Source organism: Hyperolius riggenbachi, chromosome 7 (assembly GCF_040937935.1).
Source record: "Hyperolius riggenbachi isolate aHypRig1 chromosome 7, aHypRig1.pri, whole genome shotgun sequence".
Classification (NCBI taxonomy): Eukaryota; Metazoa; Chordata; class Amphibia; order Anura; family Hyperoliidae; genus Hyperolius; species Hyperolius riggenbachi.
The window spans coordinates 316,300,043-316,325,113 of record NC_090652.1 but is presented as its reverse complement, the minus strand read 5'-3'; the positions used below and the strand labels follow the sequence as shown (position 1 = coordinate 316,325,113).

Sequence of the window (25,071 nt, the reverse complement as noted above, 5' to 3'; positions counted from 1 at the left end):
CTTACCTGCCTCCTCCTCTAGTGTATGAGGATGTACCTCATACACTAGAGGAGAACTGTGTTTTAAAATCCATGCTGCCCATCCATACATCTCTGTGTAAGGACAATTCAGTCTACACAGGCCCTTTGATCTCTGCAGGATACCAGCCACAGCTGAGAAAGTTCACACCTTGACTCTAAATAGGGCCTTTCTCAGCAGGAGCCCTGAGCTGTCTCTTGTCCATTCTAATGTGTAAACATCAATATTCAGCAGAGAGACTTCTAGCTGTATACCAACCAAGAAATATTTATCCAATTGACAAATCAACAATAATTCTACTTAAGTCTGTTGGAATCTTCAGAAAGACAAAGAGAGGATCGAGAGGACGTGGGAAAAGACGTTCTTCACTGCAGAACCAAAATAACTCTGTGACAAAATCTACAGAGTACACCCAGCCAACAACCCTAATAGCTCCAGCACAATCCAGCAGAGATGACAGCCACACATCTGGAGACTGTTCCCTCCTGGAGTCCTCAATCTCAGACCCTAGCTCCCAGGGTAGCCCCATCAAGGCTGTCCTCTGTAATGTCAGATCGATAAACAACAAAACAGCAATCATACATGATCTAATAGAGTCTTCTGATCTGGCCTGCCTGACTGAACCCTGGCTTTCTGAACCAGTTGGCCCCACCCTGGAGGCCGCCGTGCCAACAAATTATTCCGTGATATACTGCAACAGGAAAGAACGCAGGGGAGGAGGGGTTGCACTTTGCTTTAGATCAGCTTTGAAAATCAGACCACTTACTGTAGGTCCTACCAACTCGTTTGAATGCTTGGGGGTGCAACTTTCAGCTGAGAAAAACATTAACATATTGCTGATCTACCGCCCACCAAAAAAATACTCAGACTTCCTTAAGGAACTTGTAGACCTCCTATGCAACCTAACACTGTAACACCCCAGATGGATTGTTCTTGGAGATTTCAATACATGGGTGGATGACTCCTCTTCACAACTTGGAATAGAGCTACCTCGTGCCTTACATGAACTGGGCTTCCTCCAATCAATCAGCTCTGCTACTCACAGGAAAGGTCATACTCTGGACCTTATATTCCATACTGGGCTGTCAATAGCCAATGTGGAAATTAATCCTGTTGCCTGGTCAGACCATCACACTATCCACTTCTCCCTCTCAATACCAGCTGTCAAACACCAGGTCAAGAATCAAATAAAATATCGCCGCTTAAAAGGGCTAACACCTCAACATATCTGAGATAACCTTAGCTTTGATGAATTGACTGACTCCAGCTTGGACCCTGATACTCTGGTGTTTAAATACAACAAATGTGTGTCCTCCACCTTTGAGACCATTGCTCCTCTGCGCACCAAATATCTTACTCCACACCATCATGCACAGTGGTTTGATAACGTTATAAAAGAGCTGAAAAGACAAGGCCGAAAACTTGAGAGACTGTGGCGCAAATCTCAGTCCCCAGAAGACAAACATGCCTTAATCCTCCACTTGAAGAGCTACCAAAAGGTAATCACGGGAAAAAAATCATCCTTTCTATCACAAGAGATTGCAAATGCAGTTAACAAACCAGCCCAACTGTTCCGCACAGTGGAAAAACTCTGCAACCCGGCATGTCAAAAACTTAATATCGAGTCTTCAAAGGACCTCTGTGACCAATTTGCCCATTTCTTCACAGACAAAGTCTCCGCTATAAGGTCCGCCATCCAACTTATAGGATCTGAGCCTAATATAGCGCCGAAGACCATTAGCAGAGACAATGTAACACCTTGGTCAAACTTCAAAGAAATTGATGAAGAAGTCACATCAAGCATCCTCCTTCACGTCCGCCTAACTACCTGTGACCTGGATCCTGGCCCAACACAGTTCATGTTGAACTGCCCCGACCTGTTCGTACCGGTATTCGTCAAAATTGTTAACTGTTCCTTACAATCAGGGATATTTCCTGCTTTACTGAAGGAAGCAATCATCAGGCCTCTCCTCAAAACCCTCCCTGGACCCAGATGCAATGACCAGCTACAGACCTGTCTCTAATCTCCCCTTTCTGGGCAAGCTAATTGAAAAAGCTGTTTACCTCCAGCTAGAAGCCAAAATCCTACAAAACAACAGTTATGACCCATTCCAGTCTGGCTTCAGGAAACACCACAGCACTGAAACTGCCCTCATCCAAATATGCAACCACCTGCTTATGGCAAGAGACAGAGGAGAGTGCTCGATCCTCATACTGCTAGACCTTTCTGCAGCCTTTGATACAGTTGACCATGACATCTTGATAAACAGGCTACAGGAATACTGCGGCATTGATGGCATTGTTCTTCAGTGGTTCCAATCCTTCTTGAGTGGCAGAACCCACAAAGTGTCTATGGGGCCCTTCCTGTCCACCCCTGTATCACTTAAGTATGGGGTGCCCCAGGGCTCAATCCTCTCTCCCCTGCTTTTCACGATTTACATGTTACCGCTGGGAAAACTAATCCAAAAACATGGCCTGACATACCACTGCTATGCAGACGACACCCAACTATATCTTTCCTTGAAGCCTGGTGTGACAGACCCAACTCTAACTATAAACGCCTGCTTACGTGAATTACAGCAATGGATAAATGACAACTGGCTGAAACTAAATGCAGACAAAACTGAAGTCCTTCTGATTGGAGGGCAGAGCATGATAACAAAACAACTTAACTTGCAGTCTTCACCACTGGGAATAGGAGGCACGGATCTGCGCAGCTCTGATCATGTGCGTAGCCTGGGAGTCCTAATTGATGGGGATTTAAACTTCAGAACTCAAATCTCTGCTGTGGTGAAATCATCCTATTTTCACCTGAAGAACATTGCAAAAATCAAGCACCTCATACCCCCAGAAGATCTGCCAACCTTAGTCCATGCCTTCATCACATCCCGACTGGACTACTGCAATGCTCTCTACACTGGCCTTCCAAAAAAGGTCTTGTACCGCCTACAGCTGATACAGAATACTGCTGCCAGACTGCTAACCAACCAACCAAAGCCGTCACTGCCACATAACGCCAGTCCTGCACTCCCTTCACTGGCTACCTATAGAATGGAGGGTCCAATTCAAGATTGGCCTACTGACATTTAAATCCCTGAATAATCTAGGCCCTGGATACATGAAAGCTATGTTACAGCTGTGTAGCAATCCCCGCATTCTCAGATCAACAGGTTCTAATAATCTAGTCATACCCAGAGTCCACTTGGAAACTTTTGGTCCCAGAGCTTTCTGCCATGCTGCCCCTACGTTTTGGAACTCCTTACCTCAACAGATCAGGACAGCTCCATCCCTGGACGTGTTTAACCACTTAAGGACTGCAGTCATAAAACCCCTTAAAGAGAATCTGTAACGTTAAAACGTCCCCTGGGGGGTACTCACCTCGGATGGGGGAAGCCTCAGGATCCTAATGAGGCTTCCCACGCCGTCTGCCGTCCCTCGGGGGTCTCGCTGTAGCCCTCCGTACAGCGGTGACGTAATATTTACCTTTGCAGGCTCCTGCGCAGGCGCTCTGGCTGCTTTCGCTCCGAAGGAGGCGGAAATACCCGATCTCAGTCGGGTCCGCTCTACTGCGCAGGCGCAAGTCTCCGGCGCCTGCGCAGTAGAGCGGACCCGACTGAGATCGGGTATTTCCGCCTCCTTCGGAGCGAAAGCAGCCACAGCGCCCCCGCTGGAGCCTGCAAAGGTAAATATTGAATTGAACAGTCGGCACAGTCGCCGGCTGTTCGGAGGGCTGCAGCGAGACCTCCGTGGGACAGAGGACGGCGTGGGAAGCCTCATTAGGATCCTGAGGCTTCCCCCACCCGAGGTGAGTACCCCCCAGGGGATCTTTTTGTCGTTACAGAGTCTCTTTAAGGACCAGAGCCTTTTTTTCCATTCGGACCACTGCAGCTTTCACGGTTTATTGCTCAGTCATACAACCTACCACCTAAATGAATTTTACCTCCTTTTCTTGTCACTAATACAGCTTTCTTTTGCTGCTATTTGATTGCTGCTGCGAGTTTTAGTTTTTATTATATTCATCAAAAAAGACATGAATTTTGTCAAAAAAATTACTTTTTTAACTTTCTGTGCTGACATTTTTCAAATAAAGTAAAATTTCCTATACATTTGAGCGCGAAAGTTATTCTGCTACATGTCTTTGATAAAAAAAAAAACATTTAGTGTATATTTATTGGATTGGGTAAAAGTTATAGCGTTTACAAACTATGGTGCCAAAAGTGAATTTTCCCATTTTCAAGCATCTCTGACTTTTCTGCGCACCTGTCAGGTTTCATGAGGGGCTAAAATTCCAGGATAGTACAAATACACCCCAAATGACCCCATTTTGGAAAGAAGACATCCCAAAGTATTCAGTGAGAGGCATGGTGAGTTCATAGAAGATTTTATTTTTTGTCACAAGTTAGCGGAAAATGACACTTTGTAACAAAAAAAACAAAAAAAAAAGTTTCCATTTCTTCTAACTTGCGACAAAAAAAAATGAAATCTGCCACGGACTCACTATGCTCCTCTCTGAATACCTTGAAGTGTCTACTTTCCAAAATGGGGTCATTTGTGGGGTGTGTTCACTGTCCTGGCATTTTGGGGGGTGCCTAATTGTAAGCACCCCTGTAAAGCCTAAAGATGCTCATTGGACTTTGGGCCCCGTAGCGCAGTTAGGCTGCAAAAAAGTGCCACACATGTGGTATTGCCGTACTCAGGAGAAGTAGTATAATGTGTTTTGGGGTGTATTTTTACACATACCCATGCTGGGTGGGAGAAATATCTCCGTAAATGACAATTTTTTTTACACACAATTGTCAATTTATAGAGATATTTCTCCCACTCAGCATGGGTATGTGGAAAAATACACCCCAAAACACATTATACTACTTCTCCTGAGTACGGCGATACCACATGTGTGGCACTTTTTTGCACCCTAACTGCGCTAAGGGGCCCAAAGTCCAATGAGCACCTTTAGGATTTCACAGGTCATTTTGAGAAATTTCGTTTCAAGACTGCTCCTCACGGTTTAGGGCCCCTAAAATGCCAGGACAGTATAGGAATCCCACAAATTACCCCATTTTAGAAAGAAGACACCCCAAAGTATTCCATTAGGAGTATGGTGAGTTCATAGAAGATTTTTTTTTTTTGTCACAAGTTAGCGGAAATTGATTTTAATTGTTTTTTTTTCACAAAGTGTCATTTTCCGCTAACTTGTGACAAAAATAAAATCTTCTATGAACTCACCATACTCCTAACGGAATACCTTGGGGTGTCTTCTTTCTAAAATGGGGTCATTTGTGGGGTTCCTATACTGCCCTGGCATTTTAGGGGCCCTAAACCGTGAGGAGTAGTCTTGAAACCAAATGTCGCAAAATGACCTGTGAAATCCTAAAGGTACTCATTGGACTTTGGGCCCCTTAGCGCACTTAGGGTGCAAAAAAGTGCCACACATGTGGTACCGCCGTACTCAGGAGAAGTAGTATAATGTGTTTTGGGGTGTATTTTTACACATACAGATGCTAGGTGGGAGAAATATCTCTGTAAATGACAATTATTTGATTTTTTTTACACACAATTGTCCATTTACAGAGACATTTCTTCCACCCAGCATGGGTATGTATAAAAATACACCCCAAAACACATTATACTACTTCTTCTGAGTGCGGCGATACCACATGTGTGACACTTTTTTGCAACCTAGGTGCGCTAAGGGGCCTAACGTCCTATTCACAGGTCATTTTGAGGCATTTGGATTCTAGACTACTCCTCACGGTTTAGGGCCCCTAAAATGCCAGGGCAGTATAGGAACCCCACAAGTGACCCCATTTTAGAAAGAAGACACCCCAAGGTATTCCGTAAGGGGTATGGTGAGTTCATAGAAGATTTTTTTTTGTCACAAGTTAGCGGAAAATGACACTTTGTGAAAAAAAAACAATACATATCAATTTCCGCTAACTTGTGACAAAAAATAAAATCTTCTATGAACTCACCATACTCCTAACGGAATACCTCGGGGTGTCTTCTTTCTAGAATGGGGTCATTTGTGGGGTTCCAATACTGCCCTGGCATTTTAGGGGCCCTAAACCGTGAGGAGTAGTCTTGAACCCAAATGTCTCAAAATGACCTGTGAAATCCTAAAGGTACTCATTGGACTTTGGGCCCCTTAGCACAGTTAGGCTGCAAAAAAGTGTCACACATGTGGTATCGCCGTACTCAGAAGAAGTAGTATAATGTGTTTTGTGGTGTATTTTTACATATAACCATGCTGGGTGGGAGAAATATCTCTGTAAATGACACATTTTTGATTTTTTTTACACACAATTGTCCATTTACAGAGAGATTTCTCCCACCCAGCATGGGTATGTGTAAAAATACACCACAAAACACATTATACTACTTCTCCTGAGTATGGCGATACTACATGTGTGACACTTTTTTGCAGCCTAGGTGCGCTAAGGGGCCCAACGTCCTATTCACAGGTCATTTTGAGGCATTTGTTTTCTAGACTACTCCCCACGGTTTAGGGCCCCTAAAATGCCAGGGCAGTATAGGAACCCCACAAGTGACCCCATTTTAGAAAGACGACACCCCAAGGTATTCCGTTAGGGGTATGGTGAGTTCATAGAAGATTTTATTTTTTGTCACAAGTTAGTGAAAAATGCAATTTCCGCTAACTTTTGACAAAAAATAAAATCTTCTATGAACTCATCATACACCTAACAGAATACCTTGGGGTGTCTTCTTTCTAAAATGGGGTCACTTGTGGGGTTCCTATACTGCCCTGGCATTTTACGGGCCCAAAACTGTGAGTAGTCTGGAAACCAAATTTCTCAAAATGACTGTTCAGAGGTATAAGCATCTGCAAATTTTGATGACAGGTGGTCTATGATCGGGCAAATTTTGTGGAAACGGTCATAAGCAGGGTGGCCTCTTAGATGACAGGATGTATTGGGCCTGATCTGATGGATAGGAGTGCTAGGGGGGTGACGGGAGGTGATTGATGGGTGTCTCAGGGGGCGGTTAGAGGGGAAAATAGATGCAATCAATGCACTGGGGAGGTGATCGGAAGGGGATCTGAGGGGGATCTGAGGGTTTGGCCGAGTGATCAGGAGCCCACACGGGGCAAATTAGGGCCTGATCTGATGGGTAGGTGTGCTAGGGGGTGACAGGAGGTGATTTATGGGTGTCTCAAGGTGTGATTAGAGGGGGGAAATAGATGCAAGCAATGCACTAGCGAGGTGATCAGGGCTGGGGTCTGAGGGCGTTCTGAGGTGTGGGCAGGTGATTGGGTGCCCGCAAGGGGCAGATTAGGGTCTAATCTGATGGGTAACAGTGACAGGTGGTGATAGGGGGTGATTGATGGGTAATTAGTGGGTGTTTAGAGGAGAGAAGAGATGTAAACACTGCACTTGGGAGGTGATCTGATGTCGGATCTGCGGGCGATCTATTGGTGTGGGTGGGTGATCAGATTGCCCGCAAGGGGCAGGTTAGGGGCTGATTGATGGGTGGCAGTGACAGGGGGTGATTGATGGGTGGCAGTGACAGGGGGTGATTAATGGGTGATTGACAGGTGATCAGTGGGTTATTACAGGGAATAACAGATGTAAATATTGCACTGGCGAATTGATAAGGGGGGGTCTGAGGGCAATCTGAGCGTGTGGGCGGGTGATTGGGTGCCCGCAAGGGGCAGATTAGGGTCTAATCTGATGGGTAACAGTGACAGGTGGTGATAGGGGGTGATTGATGGGTAATTAGTGGGTGTTTAGAGGAGAGAATAGATGTAAACACTGCGCTTGGGAGGTGATCTGATGTCGGATCTGCGGGCGATCTATTGGTGTGGGTGGGTGATCAGATTGCCCGCAGGGGGCAGGTTAGGGGCTGATTGATGGGTGGCAGTGACAGGGGGTGATTGATGGGTGGCAGTGACAGGGGGTGATTGACAGGTGATCAGTGGGTTATTACAGGGAAGAACGGATGTAAATAATGCACTGGCGAATCGATAAGGGGGGGTTTGAGGGCAATCTGAGCGTGTGGGCGGGTGATTGGGTGCCCGCAAGGGTCTAATCTGATGGGTAACAGTGACAGGTGGTGATAGGGGGTGATTGATGGGTGATTGATGGGTAATTAGTGGGTGTTTAGAGGAGAGAATAGATGTAAACAATGGATTTGGGAGGTGATCTGATGTCGGATCTGCGGGCGATCTATTGGTGTGGGTGGGTGATCAGATTGCCCGCAAGGGGCAGGTTAGGGGCTGATTGATGGGTGGCAGTGACAGGGGGTGATTGATGGGTGGCAGTGACAGGGGGTGATTGACAGGTGATCAGTGGGTTATTACAGGGAAGAACGGATGTAAATAATGCACTGGCGAATCGATAAGGGGGGGTTTGAGGGCAATCTGAGCGTGTGGGCGGGTGATTGGGTGCCCGCAAGGGTCTAATCTGATGGGTAACAGTGACAGGTGGTGATAGGGGGTGATTGATGGGTGATTGATGGGTAATTAGTGGGTGTTTAGAGGAGAGAATAGATAGAAAAAACATTTAGTGTATATTTATTGGATTGGGTAAAAGTTATAGCGTTTACAAACTATGGTGCCAAAAGTGAATTTTCCCATTTTCAAGCATCTCTGACTTTTCTGCGCACCTGTCAGGTTTCATGAGGGGCTAAAATTCCAGGATAGTACAAATACACCCCAAATGACCCCATTTTGGAAAGAAGACATCCCAAAGTATTCAGTGAGAGGCATGGTGAGTTCATAGAAGATTTTATTTTTTGTCACAAGTTAGCGGAAAATGACACTTTGTAACAAAAAAAACAAAAAAAAAAGTTTCCATTTCTTCTAACTTGCGACAAAAAAAAATGAAATCTGCCACGGACTCACTATGCTCCTCTCTGAATACCTTGAAGTGTCTACTTTCCAAAATGGGGTCATTTGTGGGGTGTGTTCACTGTCCTGGCATTTTGGGGGGTGCCTAATTGTAAGCACCCCTGTAAAGCCTAAAGATGCTCATTGGACTTTGGGCCCCGTAGCGCAGTTAGGCTGCAAAAAAGTGCCACACATGTGGTATTGCCGTACTCAGGAGAAGTAGTATAATGTGTTTTGGGGTGTATTTTTACACATACCCATGCTGGGTGGGAGAAATATCTCCGTAAATGACAATTTTTTTTACACACAATTGTCAATTTATAGAGATATTTCTCCCACTCAGCATGGGTATGTGGAAAAATACACCCCAAAACACATTATACTACTTCTCCTGAGTACGGCGATACCACATGTGTGGCACTTTTTTGCACCCTAACTGCGCTAAGGGGCCCAAAGTCCAATGAGCACCTTTAGGATTTCACAGGTCATTTTGAGAAATTTCGTTTCAAGACTGCTCCTCACGGTTTAGGGCCCCTAAAATGCCAGGACAGTATAGGAATCCCACAAATTACCCCATTTTAGAAAGAAGACACCCCAAAGTATTCCATTAGGAGTATGGTGAGTTCATAGAAGATTTTTTTTTTTTGTCACAAGTTAGCGGAAATTGATTTTAATTGTTTTTTTTTCACAAAGTGTCATTTTCCGCTAACTTGTGACAAAAATAAAATCTTCTATGAACTCACCATACTCCTAACGGAATACCTTGGGGTGTCTTCTTTCTAAAATGGGGTCATTTGTGGGGTTCCTATACTGCCCTGGCATTTTAGGGGCCCTAAACCGTGAGGAGTAGTCTTGAAACCAAATGTCGCAAAATGACCTGTGAAATCCTAAAGGTACTCATTGGACTTTGGGCCCCTTAGCGCACTTAGGGTGCAAAAAAGTGCCACACATGTGGTACCGCCGTACTCAGGAGAAGTAGTATAATGTGTTTTGGGGTGTATTTTTACACATACAGATGCTAGGTGGGAGAAATATCTCTGTAAATGACAATTATTTGATTTTTTTTACACACAATTGTCCATTTACAGAGACATTTCTTCCACCCAGCATGGGTATGTATAAAAATACACCCCAAAACACATTATACTACTTCTTCTGAGTGCGGCGATACCACATGTGTGACACTTTTTTGCAACCTAGGTGCGCTAAGGGGCCTAACGTCCTATTCACAGGTCATTTTGAGGCATTTGGATTCTAGACTACTCCTCACGGTTTAGGGCCCCTAAAATGCCAGGGCAGTATAGGAACCCCACAAGTGACCCCATTTTAGAAAGAAGACACCCCAAGGTATTCCGTAAGGGGTATGGTGAGTTCATAGAAGATTTTTTTTTGTCACAAGTTAGCGGAAAATGACACTTTGTGAAAAAAAAACAATACATATCAATTTCCGCTAACTTGTGACAAAAAATAAAATCTTCTATGAACTCACCATACTCCTAACGGAATACCTCGGGGTGTCTTCTTTCTAGAATGGGGTCATTTGTGGGGTTCCAATACTGCCCTGGCATTTTAGGGGCCCTAAACCGTGAGGAGTAGTCTTGAACCCAAATGTCTCAAAATGACCTGTGAAATCCTAAAGGTACTCATTGGACTTTGGGCCCCTTAGCACAGTTAGGCTGCAAAAAAGTGTCACACATGTGGTATCGCCGTACTCAGAAGAAGTAGTATAATGTGTTTTGTGGTGTATTTTTACATATAACCATGCTGGGTGGGAGAAATATCTCTGTAAATGACACATTTTTGATTTTTTTTACACACAATTGTCCATTTACAGAGAGATTTCTCCCACCCAGCATGGGTATGTGTAAAAATACACCACAAAACACATTATACTACTTCTCCTGAGTATGGCGATACTACATGTGTGACACTTTTTTGCAGCCTAGGTGCGCTAAGGGGCCCAACGTCCTATTCACAGGTCATTTTGAGGCATTTGTTTTCTAGACTACTCCCCACGGTTTAGGGCCCCTAAAATGCCAGGGCAGTATAGGAACCCCACAAGTGACCCCATTTTAGAAAGACGACACCCCAAGGTATTCCGTTAGGGGTATGGTGAGTTCATAGAAGATTTTATTTTTTGTCACAAGTTAGTGAAAAATGCAATTTCCGCTAACTTTTGACAAAAAATAAAATCTTCTATGAACTCATCATACACCTAACAGAATACCTTGGGGTGTCTTCTTTCTAAAATGGGGTCACTTGTGGGGTTCCTATACTGCCCTGGCATTTTACGGGCCCAAAACTGTGAGTAGTCTGGAAACCAAATTTCTCAAAATGACTGTTCAGAGGTATAAGCATCTGCAAATTTTGATGACAGGTGGTCTATGATCGGGCAAATTTTGTGGAAACGGTCATAAGCAGGGTGGCCTCTTAGATGACAGGATGTATTGGGCCTGATCTGATGGATAGGAGTGCTAGGGGGGTGACGGGAGGTGATTGATGGGTGTCTCAGGGGGCGGTTAGAGGGGAAAATAGATGCAATCAATGCACTGGGGAGGTGATCGGAAGGGGATCTGAGGGGGATCTGAGGGTTTGGCCGAGTGATCAGGAGCCCACACGGGGCAAATTAGGGCCTGATCTGATGGGTAGGTGTGCTAGGGGGTGACAGGAGGTGATTTATGGGTGTCTCAAGGTGTGATTAGAGGGGGGAAATAGATGCAAGCAATGCACTAGCGAGGTGATCAGGGCTGGGGTCTGAGGGCGTTCTGAGGTGTGGGCGGGTGATTGGGTGCCCGCAAGGGGCAGATTAGGGTCTAATCTGATGGGTAACAGTGACAGGTGGTGATAGGGGGTGATTGATGGGTAATTAGTGGGTGTTTAGAGGAGAGAAGAGATGTAAACACTGCACTTGGGAGGTGATCTGATGTCGGATCTGCGGGCGATCTATTGGTGTGGGTGGGTGATCAGATTGCCCGCAAGGGGCAGGTTAGGGGCTGATTGATGGGTGGCAGTGACAGGGGGTGATTGATGGGTGGCAGTGACAGGGGGTGATTAATGGGTGATTGACAGGTGATCAGTGGGTTATTACAGGGAATAACAGATGTAAATATTGCACTGGCGAATTGATAAGGGGGGGTCTGAGGGCAATCTGAGCGTGTGGGCGGGTGATTGGGTGCCCGCAAGGGGCAGATTAGGGTCTAATCTGATGGGTAACAGTGACAGGTGGTGATAGGGGGTGATTGATGGGTAATTAGTGGGTGTTTAGAGGAGAGAATAGATGTAAACACTGCGCTTGGGAGGTGATCTGATGTCGGATCTGCGGGCGATCTATTGGTGTGGGTGGGTGATCAGATTGCCCGCAGGGGGCAGGTTAGGGGCTGATTGATGGGTGGCAGTGACAGGGGGTGATTGATGGGTGGCAGTGACAGGGGGTGATTGACAGGTGATCAGTGGGTTATTACAGGGAAGAACGGATGTAAATAATGCACTGGCGAATCGATAAGGGGGGGTTTGAGGGCAATCTGAGCGTGTGGGCGGGTGATTGGGTGCCCGCAAGGGTCTAATCTGATGGGTAACAGTGACAGGTGGTGATAGAAGGTGATTGATGGGTGATTGATGGGTAATTAGTGGGTGTTTAGAGGAGAGAATAGATGTAAACAATGGATTTGGGAGGTGATCTGATGTCGGATCTGCGGGCGATCTATTGGTGTGGGTGGGTGATCAGATTGCCCGCAAGGGGCAGGTTAGGGGCTGATTGATGGGTGGCAGTGACAGGGGGTGATTGATGGGTGGCAGTGACAGGGGGTGATTGACAGGTGATCAGTGGGTTATTACAGGGAAGAACGGATGTAAATAATGCACTGGCGAATCGATAAGGGGGGGTTTGAGGGCAATCTGAGCGTGTGGGCGGGTGATTGGGTGCCCGCAAGGGTCTAATCTGATGGGTAACAGTGACAGGTGGTGATAGGGGGTGATTGATTGGTGATTGATGGGTAATTAGTGGGTGTTTAGAGGAGAGAATAGATGTAAACGATGGATTTGGGAGGTGATCTGATGTCGGATCTGTGGGCGATCTATTGGTGTGGGTGGGTGATCAGATTGCCCGCAAGGGGCAGGTTAGGGGCTGATTGATGGGTGGCAGTGACAGGGGGTGATTGACGGGTGATTGACAGGTGATCAGGGGGGATAGATGCATACAGTACACAGGGGGGGGGGAGGGTCTGGGGAGAAACTGAGGGGTGGGGGGGGGGTGATCAGGAGGGAGCAGGGGGCAGTTTAGGGACTAAAAAAAAAAATAGCGTTGATAGATAGTGACAGGGAGTGATTGATGGGTGATTAGGGGGGTGATTGTGTGCAAATGGTGGTCTGGGGGGTGGGCAGGGGGGAGTCTGAGGGGTACTGTGGGCGATCAGGGGGCAGATCAGTGTGTTTGTGTGCAGACTAGGGTGGCTGCAGCCTGCCCTGGTGGTCCCTCGGACACTGGGACCACCAGGGCAGGAGGCAGCCTGTATAATACACTTTGTAAACATTACAAAGCGTATTATACGCTTCCTATCCGGGGATCGTCGGGTTAACAACCCGCCGGCGCTTCCGATTGGCCGGCGGGTTGACGTCGCGGGTGGGCGGAGCCTATTGCCGGCGGATGAGCGCGCATCCCAGCGCGCGATCCCCGGCCAAAGAGTGCCCCAGGACCTGACGCCATTCTGCGTTACGTGGTCCTGGGGCTGCCACTTTGCCGCCAATATGAAGTAGGCGGTCGGCAAGTGGTTAAATCCAGACTGAAAACCCACCTGTTCAGTTTGGCATTTGCAGGAATATAACTTTTGTTGTGTGAATACTTCATCCTACTAATTACTGAATCTAAGAGAGCCTAAGCGCTTTGAGTCCTATGGGAGAAAAGCGCTATAGAAATGTTATTGTATTGTATTGTACCTCCTCTCTAGCACTTACCTGCCCCCTCCTTGTAGTATATGAGGATGTACCCCCTCTCTAGCACTTACCTGCCCCTCCTTGTAGTGTATGAGGATGTACCCTTCTCTAGCACTCACCTGCCCTCTCCTTGTAGTGTATGAGGATGTGTCCCCTCTCTAGCACTTACCTGCCCCCTCCTTGTAGTGTATGAGGATGTACCCCCTCTCTAGCACTTACCTGCCCCCTCCTTGCAGTGTATGAGGATGTACCCCCTCTCTAGCACTTACCTGCCCCCTCCTTGTAGTGTATGGGGATGTACCCCCTCTCTAGCACTTACCTGCCCCCTCCTTGCAGTGTATGAGGATGTACCCCCTCTCTAGCATTTACCTGCCCCCTCCTTGTAGTGTATGAGGCTGTACCCCCTCTCTAGCACGTACCAGCCCCCTCCTTGTAGTGTATGAGGCTGTACCCCTCTCTAGCACTTACTGGCCCCCTCCTTGTAGTGTATGAGGCTGTACCCCTCTCTAGCACTTACCTGCCCCCTCCTTGTGGTGTATGAGGATGTACCCCCTCTCTAACACTTACCTGCCCCCTCCTTGTAGTGTATGAGGCTGTACCCCCTCTCTAGCACTTACCTGCCCCCTCCTTGTAGTATATGAGGATGTACCCCCTCTCCAGAGCAGGGACAAGGTCCTCCAGCACCCAAGGCTGAGACACCAAAGTGCGCCCCTCCATCCCTCCCACCCCAGCCGTCACACACTGATTGCTATTAGACTAAGAGGGCCACAGGGCCCACAACCTCCCCAACACCTTAATATCTAGTTATCTGGCTTGCAGTCACTGCTATGTATCCCCTTTTCTTATTTCTTTCTGCTTAATACACAATTAAGAATGACAACTGAATGAATTGTGCGCCCCCTCCTACACTGCGCCCTGAGGCTGGAGCCTCTCCAGCCTATGCCTCGGCCCGGCCCCTCTCTAGCACTTAGCTGCCCCTCCTTGTAGCATATGAGGATGTACCCCCTCTCTAGCACTTACCGGCCCCCTCCTTGTAGTGTATGAGGCTGTACCCCTTTCTAGCACTTACCTGCTTGTAGTTTGAAGTGTATGAGGATGTACCCCTGCCTGCAGTCGGTATCTAGGATCTCACACTCTCCACCACCAGATTCACTCTTTTTCTGGAAATACAGCAGGATCTTATTCTTCAGCTTCTTCAGGCTGTTTGGGCCACTCTCCCACTGAAGAGTGACAGGGTAGGGGTAGCTGCTGTCCCCCATGGTGAGGGGTAGTTTGTAGAGTGTGCAGAGAGCTGGGTTTGGTGTGTTAGGCCGTACAAAGGACTAAGAATGAGGCCAGAGAGGGAAAATTGTCCTTCCTAGTTCAGCTCTGAAATTCTTTCACTTTCATTTCTGGTAATTCTTCTTAGTTCTCGGTCTGGAGCTCCACCCTTGTGTCACATTACTGAGTGCACTGAGTGCAGAGCGAAGCAGCAATACTGCCCCATGCTGAAATGTCCATCTACTGGAGAGAGAGTCAGTCTCTGAAAGCCTGACACCCTTGTGTCTTCCCTCCTTTACCTCTCATGCACAGATCTGTGCAAATATTTGTATTTATCCACTAAAAGACTTATTCATGTAACTGTAAATCTTACACTTGTCCTTCAAACTGACATATTGTTACTGAAATATGCAGCGACGTCTCTAGCCATTTTGTCACTCCAGGCGAGAAAACCTGTGGCGCCCCCCCCCCCCCATGTGGTGTCCCCTGATGAAAATATTCATAACACAGCAATGTTTCACCATAAGATAAAAGTAATGTGGCAATCTTTCAACAGAAAATATTCATAACGCAGCAATGATTCACTTAAAATAATCGGAATGCGGCAATCTTTTGCCAGAAAATAACCAAAATGCAGCAATGATTCATCATAAAATAATCGTAATGTGGGCAGCGTTCACCAGAAAATAATCGTAATGTGGCCAGCCTTCACCAGAAAATAATGATAATGTGGCCAGCCTTCACCATAAAATAATCGTATTGTGGCCAGCCTTCACCATAAAATAATCGTAATGAGGCCAGCCTTCACCAGAAAATAGTGTTAATGTGGTCAGCGTTCACCAGAAAATAATCGTAATGTGGGCAGCGTTCACCAGAAAATAATCGTAATGTGGCCAGTGTTCACCAGTAAATAATCGTAATGTGGCCAGCCTTCACCATAAAATAATCGTAATGTGGCCAGCCTTCACCATAAAATAATCGTAATGTGGCCAGCGTTCACCATAAAATAATCGTAATGTGGGCAGCGTTCACCAGAAAATAAACGTAATGTGGGCAGCGCTCACCATAAAATAATCGTAATGTGGCCAGCCTTCACCATAAAATAATCGTAATGTGGCCAGGCTTCACCAGAAAATAATCGTAATGTGGGTAGCGTTCACCAGAAAATAATCTTAATGTGGCCAGCGTTCACCAGAAAATAATCGTAATGTGGCCAGCCTTCACCATAAAATAATCGTAATGTGGCCAGCGTTCACCATAAAATAATCGTAATGTGGCCAGCGTTCACCATAAAATAATCGTAATGTGGGCAGCGTTCACCAGAAAATAAACGTAATGTGGGCAGCGTTCACCAGAAAATAAACGTAATGTGGGCAGCGTTCACCATAAAATAATCGTAATGTGGCCAGCCTTCCCCATAAAATAATCGTAATGTGGCCAGGCTTCACCAGAAAATAATCGTAATGTGGGCAGCTTTCACCAGAAAATAATCATAATGTGGGTAGCGTTCACCAGAAAATAATCTTAATGTGGGTAGCGTTCACCAGAAAATAATCTTAATGTGGTTAGCGTTCACCAGAAAATAATCGTAATGTGGCCAGCCTTCACCATAAAATAATCTTAATGTGGCCAGCGTTCACCAGAAAATAATCATAATGTGGCCAGCCTTTACCAGAAGATAATCGTAATGTGGGCAGCCTTCACCAGAAAATAATCGTAATGTGGCCAGCCTTTACCAGAAAATAATCGTAATGTGGCCAGCCTTCACCAGAAAATAATCATAATGTGGCCAGCCTTCACCATAAAATAATCGTATTGTGGCCAGCCTTCACCATAAAATAATCGTAATGAGGCCAGCCTTCACCAGAAAATAGTCTTAATGTGGTCAGCGTTCACCAGTAAATACTTGTAATGTGGCCAGCCTTCACCATAAAATAATCGTAATGTGGCCAGCGTTCACCATAAAATAATCGTAATGTGGGCAGCGTTTACCATAAAATAATCGTAATGTGGCCAGCCTTCACCATAAAATAATCGTAATGTGGCTAGGCTTCACCAGAAAATGATCGTAATGTGGGCAGCTTTCACCAGAAAATAATCGTAATGTGGGTAGCGTTCACCAGAAAATAATCTTAATGTGGTTAGCATACACCAGAAATTAATCGTAATGTGGCCAGCCTTCACCATAAAATAATCTTAATGTGGCCAGCGTTCACCAGAAAATAATCGCAATGTAGCCAGCCTTCACCAGAAAATAATCATAATGTGGGCAGCCTTCACCAGAAAATCGTAATGTGGGCAGCCTTTACCAGAAAATAATCGTAATGTGGCCAGCCTTCACCAGAAAATAATCGTAATGTGGCCAGCCTTCACCAGAAAATAATCGTAATGTGGCCAGCCTTCAACAGAAAATAATCGTAATGTGGGCAGCGTTCACCAGAAAATAATCGTAAAGTGGGCAGCGTTCACCATAAAATAATCTAAATGTGGGCAGCCTTCACCATAAAATAATGGTAATGTGGACAGCCTTCACCATAAAATAATCGTAATGTGGGCAGCGTTCACCAGAAAATAATCATAATGTGGCCAGCGTTCATCAGAAAATAATCGTAATGTGGCCAGCCTTCACCAGAAAATAATCGTAATGTGGTCAGCCTTCACCAGAAAATAATCGTAATGTGGCCAGCGTTCACCAGAAAATAATCGTAATGAGAGCAGCCTTCACCATAAAATAATCGTAATGTGGCCAGCGTTCACCAGAAAATAATCGTAATGTGGGCAGCCTTCACCATAAAATAATCTAAATGTGGGCAGCCTTCACCATAAAATAATGGTAATGTGGACAGCCTTCACCATAAAATAATCGTAATGTGGGCAGCGTTCACCAGAAAATAATCATAATGTGGCCAGCGTTCATCAGAAAATAATCGTAATGTGGCCAGCCTTCACCAGAAAATAATCGTAATGTGGTCAGCCTTCACCAGAAAATAATCGTAATGTGGCCAGCGTTCACCAGAAAATAATCGTAATGAGAGCAGCCTTCACCATAAAATAATCGTAATGTGGCCAGCGTTCACCAGAAAATAATCGTAATGTGGGCAGCGTTCACCAGAAAATAATCGTAATGTGGGCAGCGTTCACCATAAAATAATCGTAATGTGGCCAGCCTTCACCATAAAATAATCGTAATGTGGCCAGCCTTCACCATAAAATAATCGTAATGTGGGCAGCGTTCACCAGAAAATAATCGTAATGTGGGTGTAACGATTGTGGAACTTTCTCCGTGATCAGCGCACAACGCGTGCGCTGATACGGCGGAAATCCTCCACAAGCGTATATTTGCAGGCACCCAGCAAAAGGTGCTACGCACCCATAGAGGGAAAATTCCTGTCGGCAGATGGCGCTGGGGAGTGCAGAGGAACCAATCCTCTGTACCTCCACAAATGCCAGACAGGAATTTGTACGAAGCGCAGAACGCAATCGCAAGAGAGGCGATTGCGAATGAGAACGAGCAAAGGGACAGATTGTATGTGTGTGCGCCAATCTAGTCGTCACCCCGCGACCGCGCACACACAACAGCAGATATGAAATAGGAACGTGATCGCGAGAGGTGCGATCGCCAGACGTGACACAAGGCAGATCAGAACAGAATACGAGGTTAGCAAAGGCACAGCAAATAATACAATGAGAATAACAAGGAAAATAACAAACGCTAGCTAACCGCGGACACCGCACTCATTCGCAACAGTGCACGCGGTTATGCACGGTCTTCACGTGATAAGCACAATAGAGACAAGCACGCCTAACTAACCATTGACAGACAAACATGAAACAGAGGACGCGTACGCTTGCTTAACGGTTACCTCACCGAGCCTCCAGCAAGCGTAGCAGACAAGACAGACACACGAAAACAGGGACAAGCGAGAGATAGGATCCCCAGCGCTAGCGAAAAGTGGCTAGCGCGATCCCAGGAGACAGAACAGAAGGATCCCCAGTGCTAGCGAAAAGTGGCTAGCACGATCCCAGGAGACAGAACAGAAGGATCCCCAGCGCTAGCGAAAAGTGGCTAGCGCGATCCCAGGAGACAGAGTTGCAGAACAGAAGGATCCCCAGCGCTAGCAAAAAGTAGCTAGCGCGATCCCAGGAGACAGAACAGAAGAGATAGCTGGTAGCAACCGCTGCACCAGCTATACTCCAAGAACAGAGATCAGAACCATTTCCTCTCGACCACCATTGGGACAGGACAATGGCAACAGAACATACAAACAGATAATACAATCCTAACTGCACTAAGGAAACCTGCCTAGCGCAGATTCAGGAATTACTCTAAGCTGAACTTCAAACAAAGAGCATGGCTGACACTCCCGGCAGGAGTGTTACACAGGACAAAATCCTTATAAACAGCCAAGCATTGTGGGGAAGACATAGTACTTATAGTACACGCCTCCAATGAATGTGGCCAGGCAATTTGCATGACAACGTATGCAAATTCCTCTGCAAGCACAAGCTGCAAAACTGACAGAAGCTCTTCTTTCCAGAGTCCTGCAGCATGCAAACCTACACAATGGTCAAAAGGCTGGCTGCCTGCACAGGCAGCTGAGCAAATCATCACAGTGGGTAGCGTTCACCAGAAAATAATCCTAATGTGCCCAGCGTTCACCAGAAAATAATCTTAACGTGGCCAGCGTTCACCAGAAAATAATCATAATGTGGCGAGCGTTCACCAGAAAATAATTGTAATGTGGTCAGCGTTCACCGGAAAATAATCGTAATGTGGCCAGCGTTCACCAGGAAATTATGCTAATGTGACCAGCATTCACCAGAAAATAATCGTAACGTGGCCAGCATTCACCAGAAAATAATCGTAATGTGGCCAGCGTTCACTAGGAAACTATGCTAATGTGGCCAGCGTTCACCAGAAAATAATCATAACGTGGCCAGCATTCACCAGAAAATAATCGTAATGTGGCCAGCCTTCACCAGAAAATAATTTTAATTGACCGCCAGGGAGTTTAAGATTATTTTCTGGTGAACGCTGGCCACATTAAGATTATTTTCTGGTGAACGCTGGCCGCATTACGATTCTTTTCTGGTGAACGCTGCCCACATTACGATTATTTTCTGGTGAAGGCTGGCCACATTACGATTATTTTCTGGTGAACGCTGGCCACATTACGATTATTTTCTGGTGAACGCTGGCCACATTAGCATAATTTCCTGGTGAACGCTGGCCACATTACGATTATTTTCTGGTGAATGCTGGCCACGTTACGATTATTTTCTGGTGAACGCTGGTCACATTAGCATAATTTCCTGGTGAACGCTGGCCACATTACGATTATTTTCCGGTGAACGCTGGCCACATTACAATTATTTTCTGGTGAACGCTCGCCACATTACGATTATTTTCTGGTGAACGCTGGCCACATTACGATTATTTTCTGGTGAACGCTGCCCACATTACGATTATTTTCTGGTGAAGGCTGCCCACATTACGGTTATTTTCTGGTGAAGGCTGGCCACATGACGATTTTATGGTGAAGGCTGGCCACATTACGATTATTTTCTGGTGAACGCTGGCCACATTACAATTATTTTCTGGTGAACGCTGCCCACATTACGATTATTTTATGGTGAAGGCTGGCCACATTACGATTATTTTATGGTGAAGGCCGCCCACATTACGATTATTTACTGGTGAATGCTCGCCACGTTACGATTATTATTTGCTGGTGACGGCTGGGCACATTACGATTATTTTCCGGTGAACGCTGGCCACATTACATTTATTTTCTGGTGAACGCTCGCCACATTACGATTATTTTCTGGTGAGCGCTGGCTACATTACGATTATTTTCTGGTGAACGCTGGCCATATTAAGATTATTTTCTGGTGAACGCTACCCACATTATGATTATTTTCTGGTGAACGCTGCCCACATTACGATTATTTTATGGTGAACGCTGGCCACATTACGATTATTTTATGGTGAAGGCTGGCCACATTACAATTATTTTCTGGTGAACGCTGCCCACATTACGATTATTTTCTGGTGAACGCTGCCCACATTACGATTATTTTCTGGTGAAGGCTGGCCACATTACAATTATTTTATGGTGAAGGCTGGCCACATTACGATTATTTTCTGGTGAGCGCTGGCCACATTACGATTATTTTCTGGTGAAGGCTGGACACATTACGATTATTTTCTGGTGAAGGCTGGCCACATTACGATTATTTTCTGGTGAAGGCTGGCAACATTAAGATTATTTCCTGGTGAACGCTGCCCACATTACGATTATTTTATGGTGAAGGCTGACCACATTACGATTATTTTCTGGTGAAGGCTGGCCACATTACGATTATTTTCTGGTGAAGGCTGCCCACATTACGATTATTTTATGGTGAACGCTGCCCACATTACGATTATTTTCTGGTGAAGGCTGACCACATTATGATTATTTTCTGGTGAAGGCTGGCTACATCACGATTATTTTCTGGTGAAGGCTGGCCACATTACGATTTTTTTATGGTGAAGGCTGCCCACATTACGATTATTTTATGGTGAAGGCTGGCCACATTGCGATTGTTTTCTGGTGAACGCTGCCCACATTACGATTATTTTATGGTGAACGCTGCCCACATTACGATTATTTTATGGTGAACGCTGCCCACATTACGATTATTTTCTGGTGAACGCTGGCCACATTACGATTATTTTATGGTGAAGGCTGGCCACATTACGATTATTTTCTGGTGAACGCTGCCCACATTACGATTATTTACTGGTGAACACTGGCCACATTACGATTATTTTCTGGTGAACGCTGCCCACATTACGATTATTTTCTGGTGAACGCTGGCCACATTAAGATTATTTTTTGGTGAAGGCTGGCCTCATTGCGATTATTTTATGGTGAAGGCTGGCCACATTACGATTGTTTTATGGTGAAGGCTGGCCACATTATGATTATTTTCTGGTGAAGGCTGGCCACATTACGATTATTTTCTGGTGAACGCTGCCCACATTACGATTATTTTCTGGTTAAGGCTGGCCACAATACGATTATTTTATGGTGAACGCTGCCCACGTTACGATTATTTTATGATGAATCATTGCTGCATTTTGGTTATTTTCTGGTAAAAGATTGCCGCATTCCGATTATTTTAAGTGAATCATTGCTGCATTATGAATATTTTCTGTTGAAAGATTGCCACATTACTTTTATCTTATGGTGAAACATTGCTGTGTTATTTTCTGGTGAACGCTGCCCACATTACGATTATTTACTGGTGAACACTGGCCACATTACGATTATTTTCTGGTGAACGCTGCCCACATTACGATTATTTTCTGGTGAACGCTGGCCACATTAAGATTATTTTCTGGTGAAGGCTGGCCTCATTGCGATTATTTTATGGTGAAGGCTGGCCACATTACGATTGTTTTATGGTGAAGGCTGGCCACATTATGATTATTTTCTGGTGAAGGCTGGCCACATTACGATTATTTTCTGGTGAAGGCTGGCCACATTACGATTATTTTCTGGTGAAGGCTGGCAACATTCAGATTATTTTCTGGTGAACGCTGCCCACATTACGATTATTTTATGGTGAAGGCTGACCACATTACGATTATTTTCTGGTGAAGGCTGGCCACATTACGATTATTTTCTGGTGAAGGCTGCCCACATTACGATTATTTTATGGTGAACGCTGCCCATATTACGATTATTTTCTGGTGAAGGCTGACCACATTATGATTATTTTCTGGTGAAGGCTGGCCACATTACGATTATTTTCTGGTGAAGGCTGGCCACATTACGATTATTTTATGGTGAAGGCTGCCCACATTACGATTATTTTATGGTGAAGGCTGGCCACATTACGATTATTTTCTGGTGAAAGCTGGCCACATTGCGATTGTTTTCTGGTGAACGCTGCCCACATTACGATTATTTTATGGTGAACGCTGCCCACATTACGATTATTTTATGGTGAACGCTGCCCACATTACGATTATTTTCTGGTGAACGCTGGCTACATTACGATTATTTTATGGTGAAGGCTGGCCACATTACGATTATTTTCTGGTGAACGCTGCCCACATTCCGATTATTTACTGGTGAACACTGGCCACATTACAATTATTTTCTGGTGAACGCTGCCCACATTACGATTATTTTCTGGTGAACGCTGGCCACATTAAGATTATTTTCTGGTGAAGGCTGGCCTCATTGCGATTATTTTATGGTGAAGGCTGGCCACATTACGATTGTTTTATGGTGAAGGCTGGCCACATTATGATTATTTTCTGGTGAAGGCTGGCCACATTACGATTATTTTCTGGTGAACGCTGCCCACATTACGATTATTTTCTGGTTAAGGCTGGCCACAATACGATTATTTTCTGGTGAACGCTGCCCACATTACGATTATTTACTGGTGAACACTGGCCACATTACAATTATTTTCTGGTGAACGCTGCCCACATTACGATTATTTTCTGGTGAACGCTGGCCACATTAAGATTATTTTCTGGTGAAGGCTGGCCTCATTGCGATTATTTTATGGTGAAGGCTGGCCACATTATGATTGTTTTATGGTGAAGGCTGGCCACATTACGATTATTTTCTGGTGAACGCTGCCCACATTACGATTATTTTCTGGTTAAGGCTGGCCACAATACGATTATTTTATGGTGAACGCTGCCCACATTACGATTATTTTATGATGAATCATTGCTGCATTTTGGTTATTTTCTGGTAAAAGATTGCCGCATTCTGATTATTTTAAGTGAATCATTGCTGCATTATGAATATTTTCTGTTGAAAGATTGCCACATTACTTTTATCTTATGGTGAAACATTGCTGTGTTACGATTATTTTCATCAGGGGACACCACATGGGGGGGGGGGGGGGGGGGGGTGCTACAGGTTTTCTCGCCTGGAGTGACAAAATGGCTAGAGACGTCGCTGGGAACGCCTCTGCACGTCACCATCAATCTAGTCTTGTCACGGTGATGTCACAGAGCCAGGCAATCTCTGAGCTGTCCTTCTCTAGTAATATTCATCATTCTGCACTGTCAGCAAACTCTGCAACTTACTATTCCTCACTTATTGAGTCCATGTTACAGAGCATCTCATACTGGGTGAAACAGGGCGGAGCCAAGGTGAAGGCGGTGTCTGTGGCACCCGTCAGTGCCGAGTACAAAGAGGTGGAAACCCTCTTCAGAAAGACCTGCCACATGAGAATCATGAAGGTAATGCTTAAACCTACAACTTGAACTAAAGCCAAAAAATCTACCAAATGATCCAGTAATTTGTTCAGCGAAACAGGGGATGGAAAGTTTTTTAATATTTGGCTAGCCGTAAAAAGGGGGCTTTATATGGTTATAACCCTAATCCGTTATTCCCTGCAGAGTATAGACTGAGGGGAGCAAATTATGTTTTTGGACACAAAGCTTGGGTGGGCAAAAATGTTACTATCGGGCCAATTTTTTCACGAAATTGCAGATCGATTTTGGATTTAAATTTCACATTTACAGTGAAGACAATGGTTCTGAGCCACCAATTTTAGCGGTTAATAGCAAAGCCCTCATATGGGCCATAATCGCCACATTTGCAGGGCATGTTAGGGAGAACAGTGGCTCCAAGTGAAAAAAAACATGTAAAGACACACTATCAATTAACATTTTTTTCCAATTGAGATAGGAAATGTTTGTGAAGCGCTAAGTACTGGTGTTTACATTTGAATCTTTATCTCTTTGTTTACTGTTATCTTATTCCTTTCACACTTTTCTAAGGGCAGCCATCTCTAATCTGATGGGGGGGGGGGGGGGGGGGGTAATCCCCTCACAGTGCATCTGTTAACCCTGTGTGTGCAGAGAGCTCAGTCAGAGACAGGCAGAGCTTTCTCTCATAGAGAGCAGAGGAAATGTATCTTATGTGCAACATAAACATTTGTAATTGTGTGTGTGAAACCTGATCCCAGAATAATTTCATATAACTCTGCTTTAA

At 45.3% G+C, this 25,071-nt stretch overlaps 1 protein-coding gene across 2 annotated transcripts in view; it reads right to left on the bottom strand.

Moving 5' to 3' along the window:
* Positions 1-15,152, bottom strand: part of LOC137525233 (protein mono-ADP-ribosyltransferase PARP14-like) — a 116,926-nt gene extending 101,774 nt beyond the window's left edge. For both annotated transcript variants that reach the window (XM_068246234.1, XM_068246235.1), the window contains exon 1: positions 14,862-15,152. In XM_068246234.1, the coding sequence (XP_068102335.1) occupies positions 14,862-15,051 (190 nt within the window). In that variant the 5' untranslated portion in view covers positions 15,052-15,152. The remainder of the gene's footprint in view (positions 1-14,861) is intronic.
* Between the last annotated feature and the right edge of the window lie 9,919 nt (positions 15,153-25,071).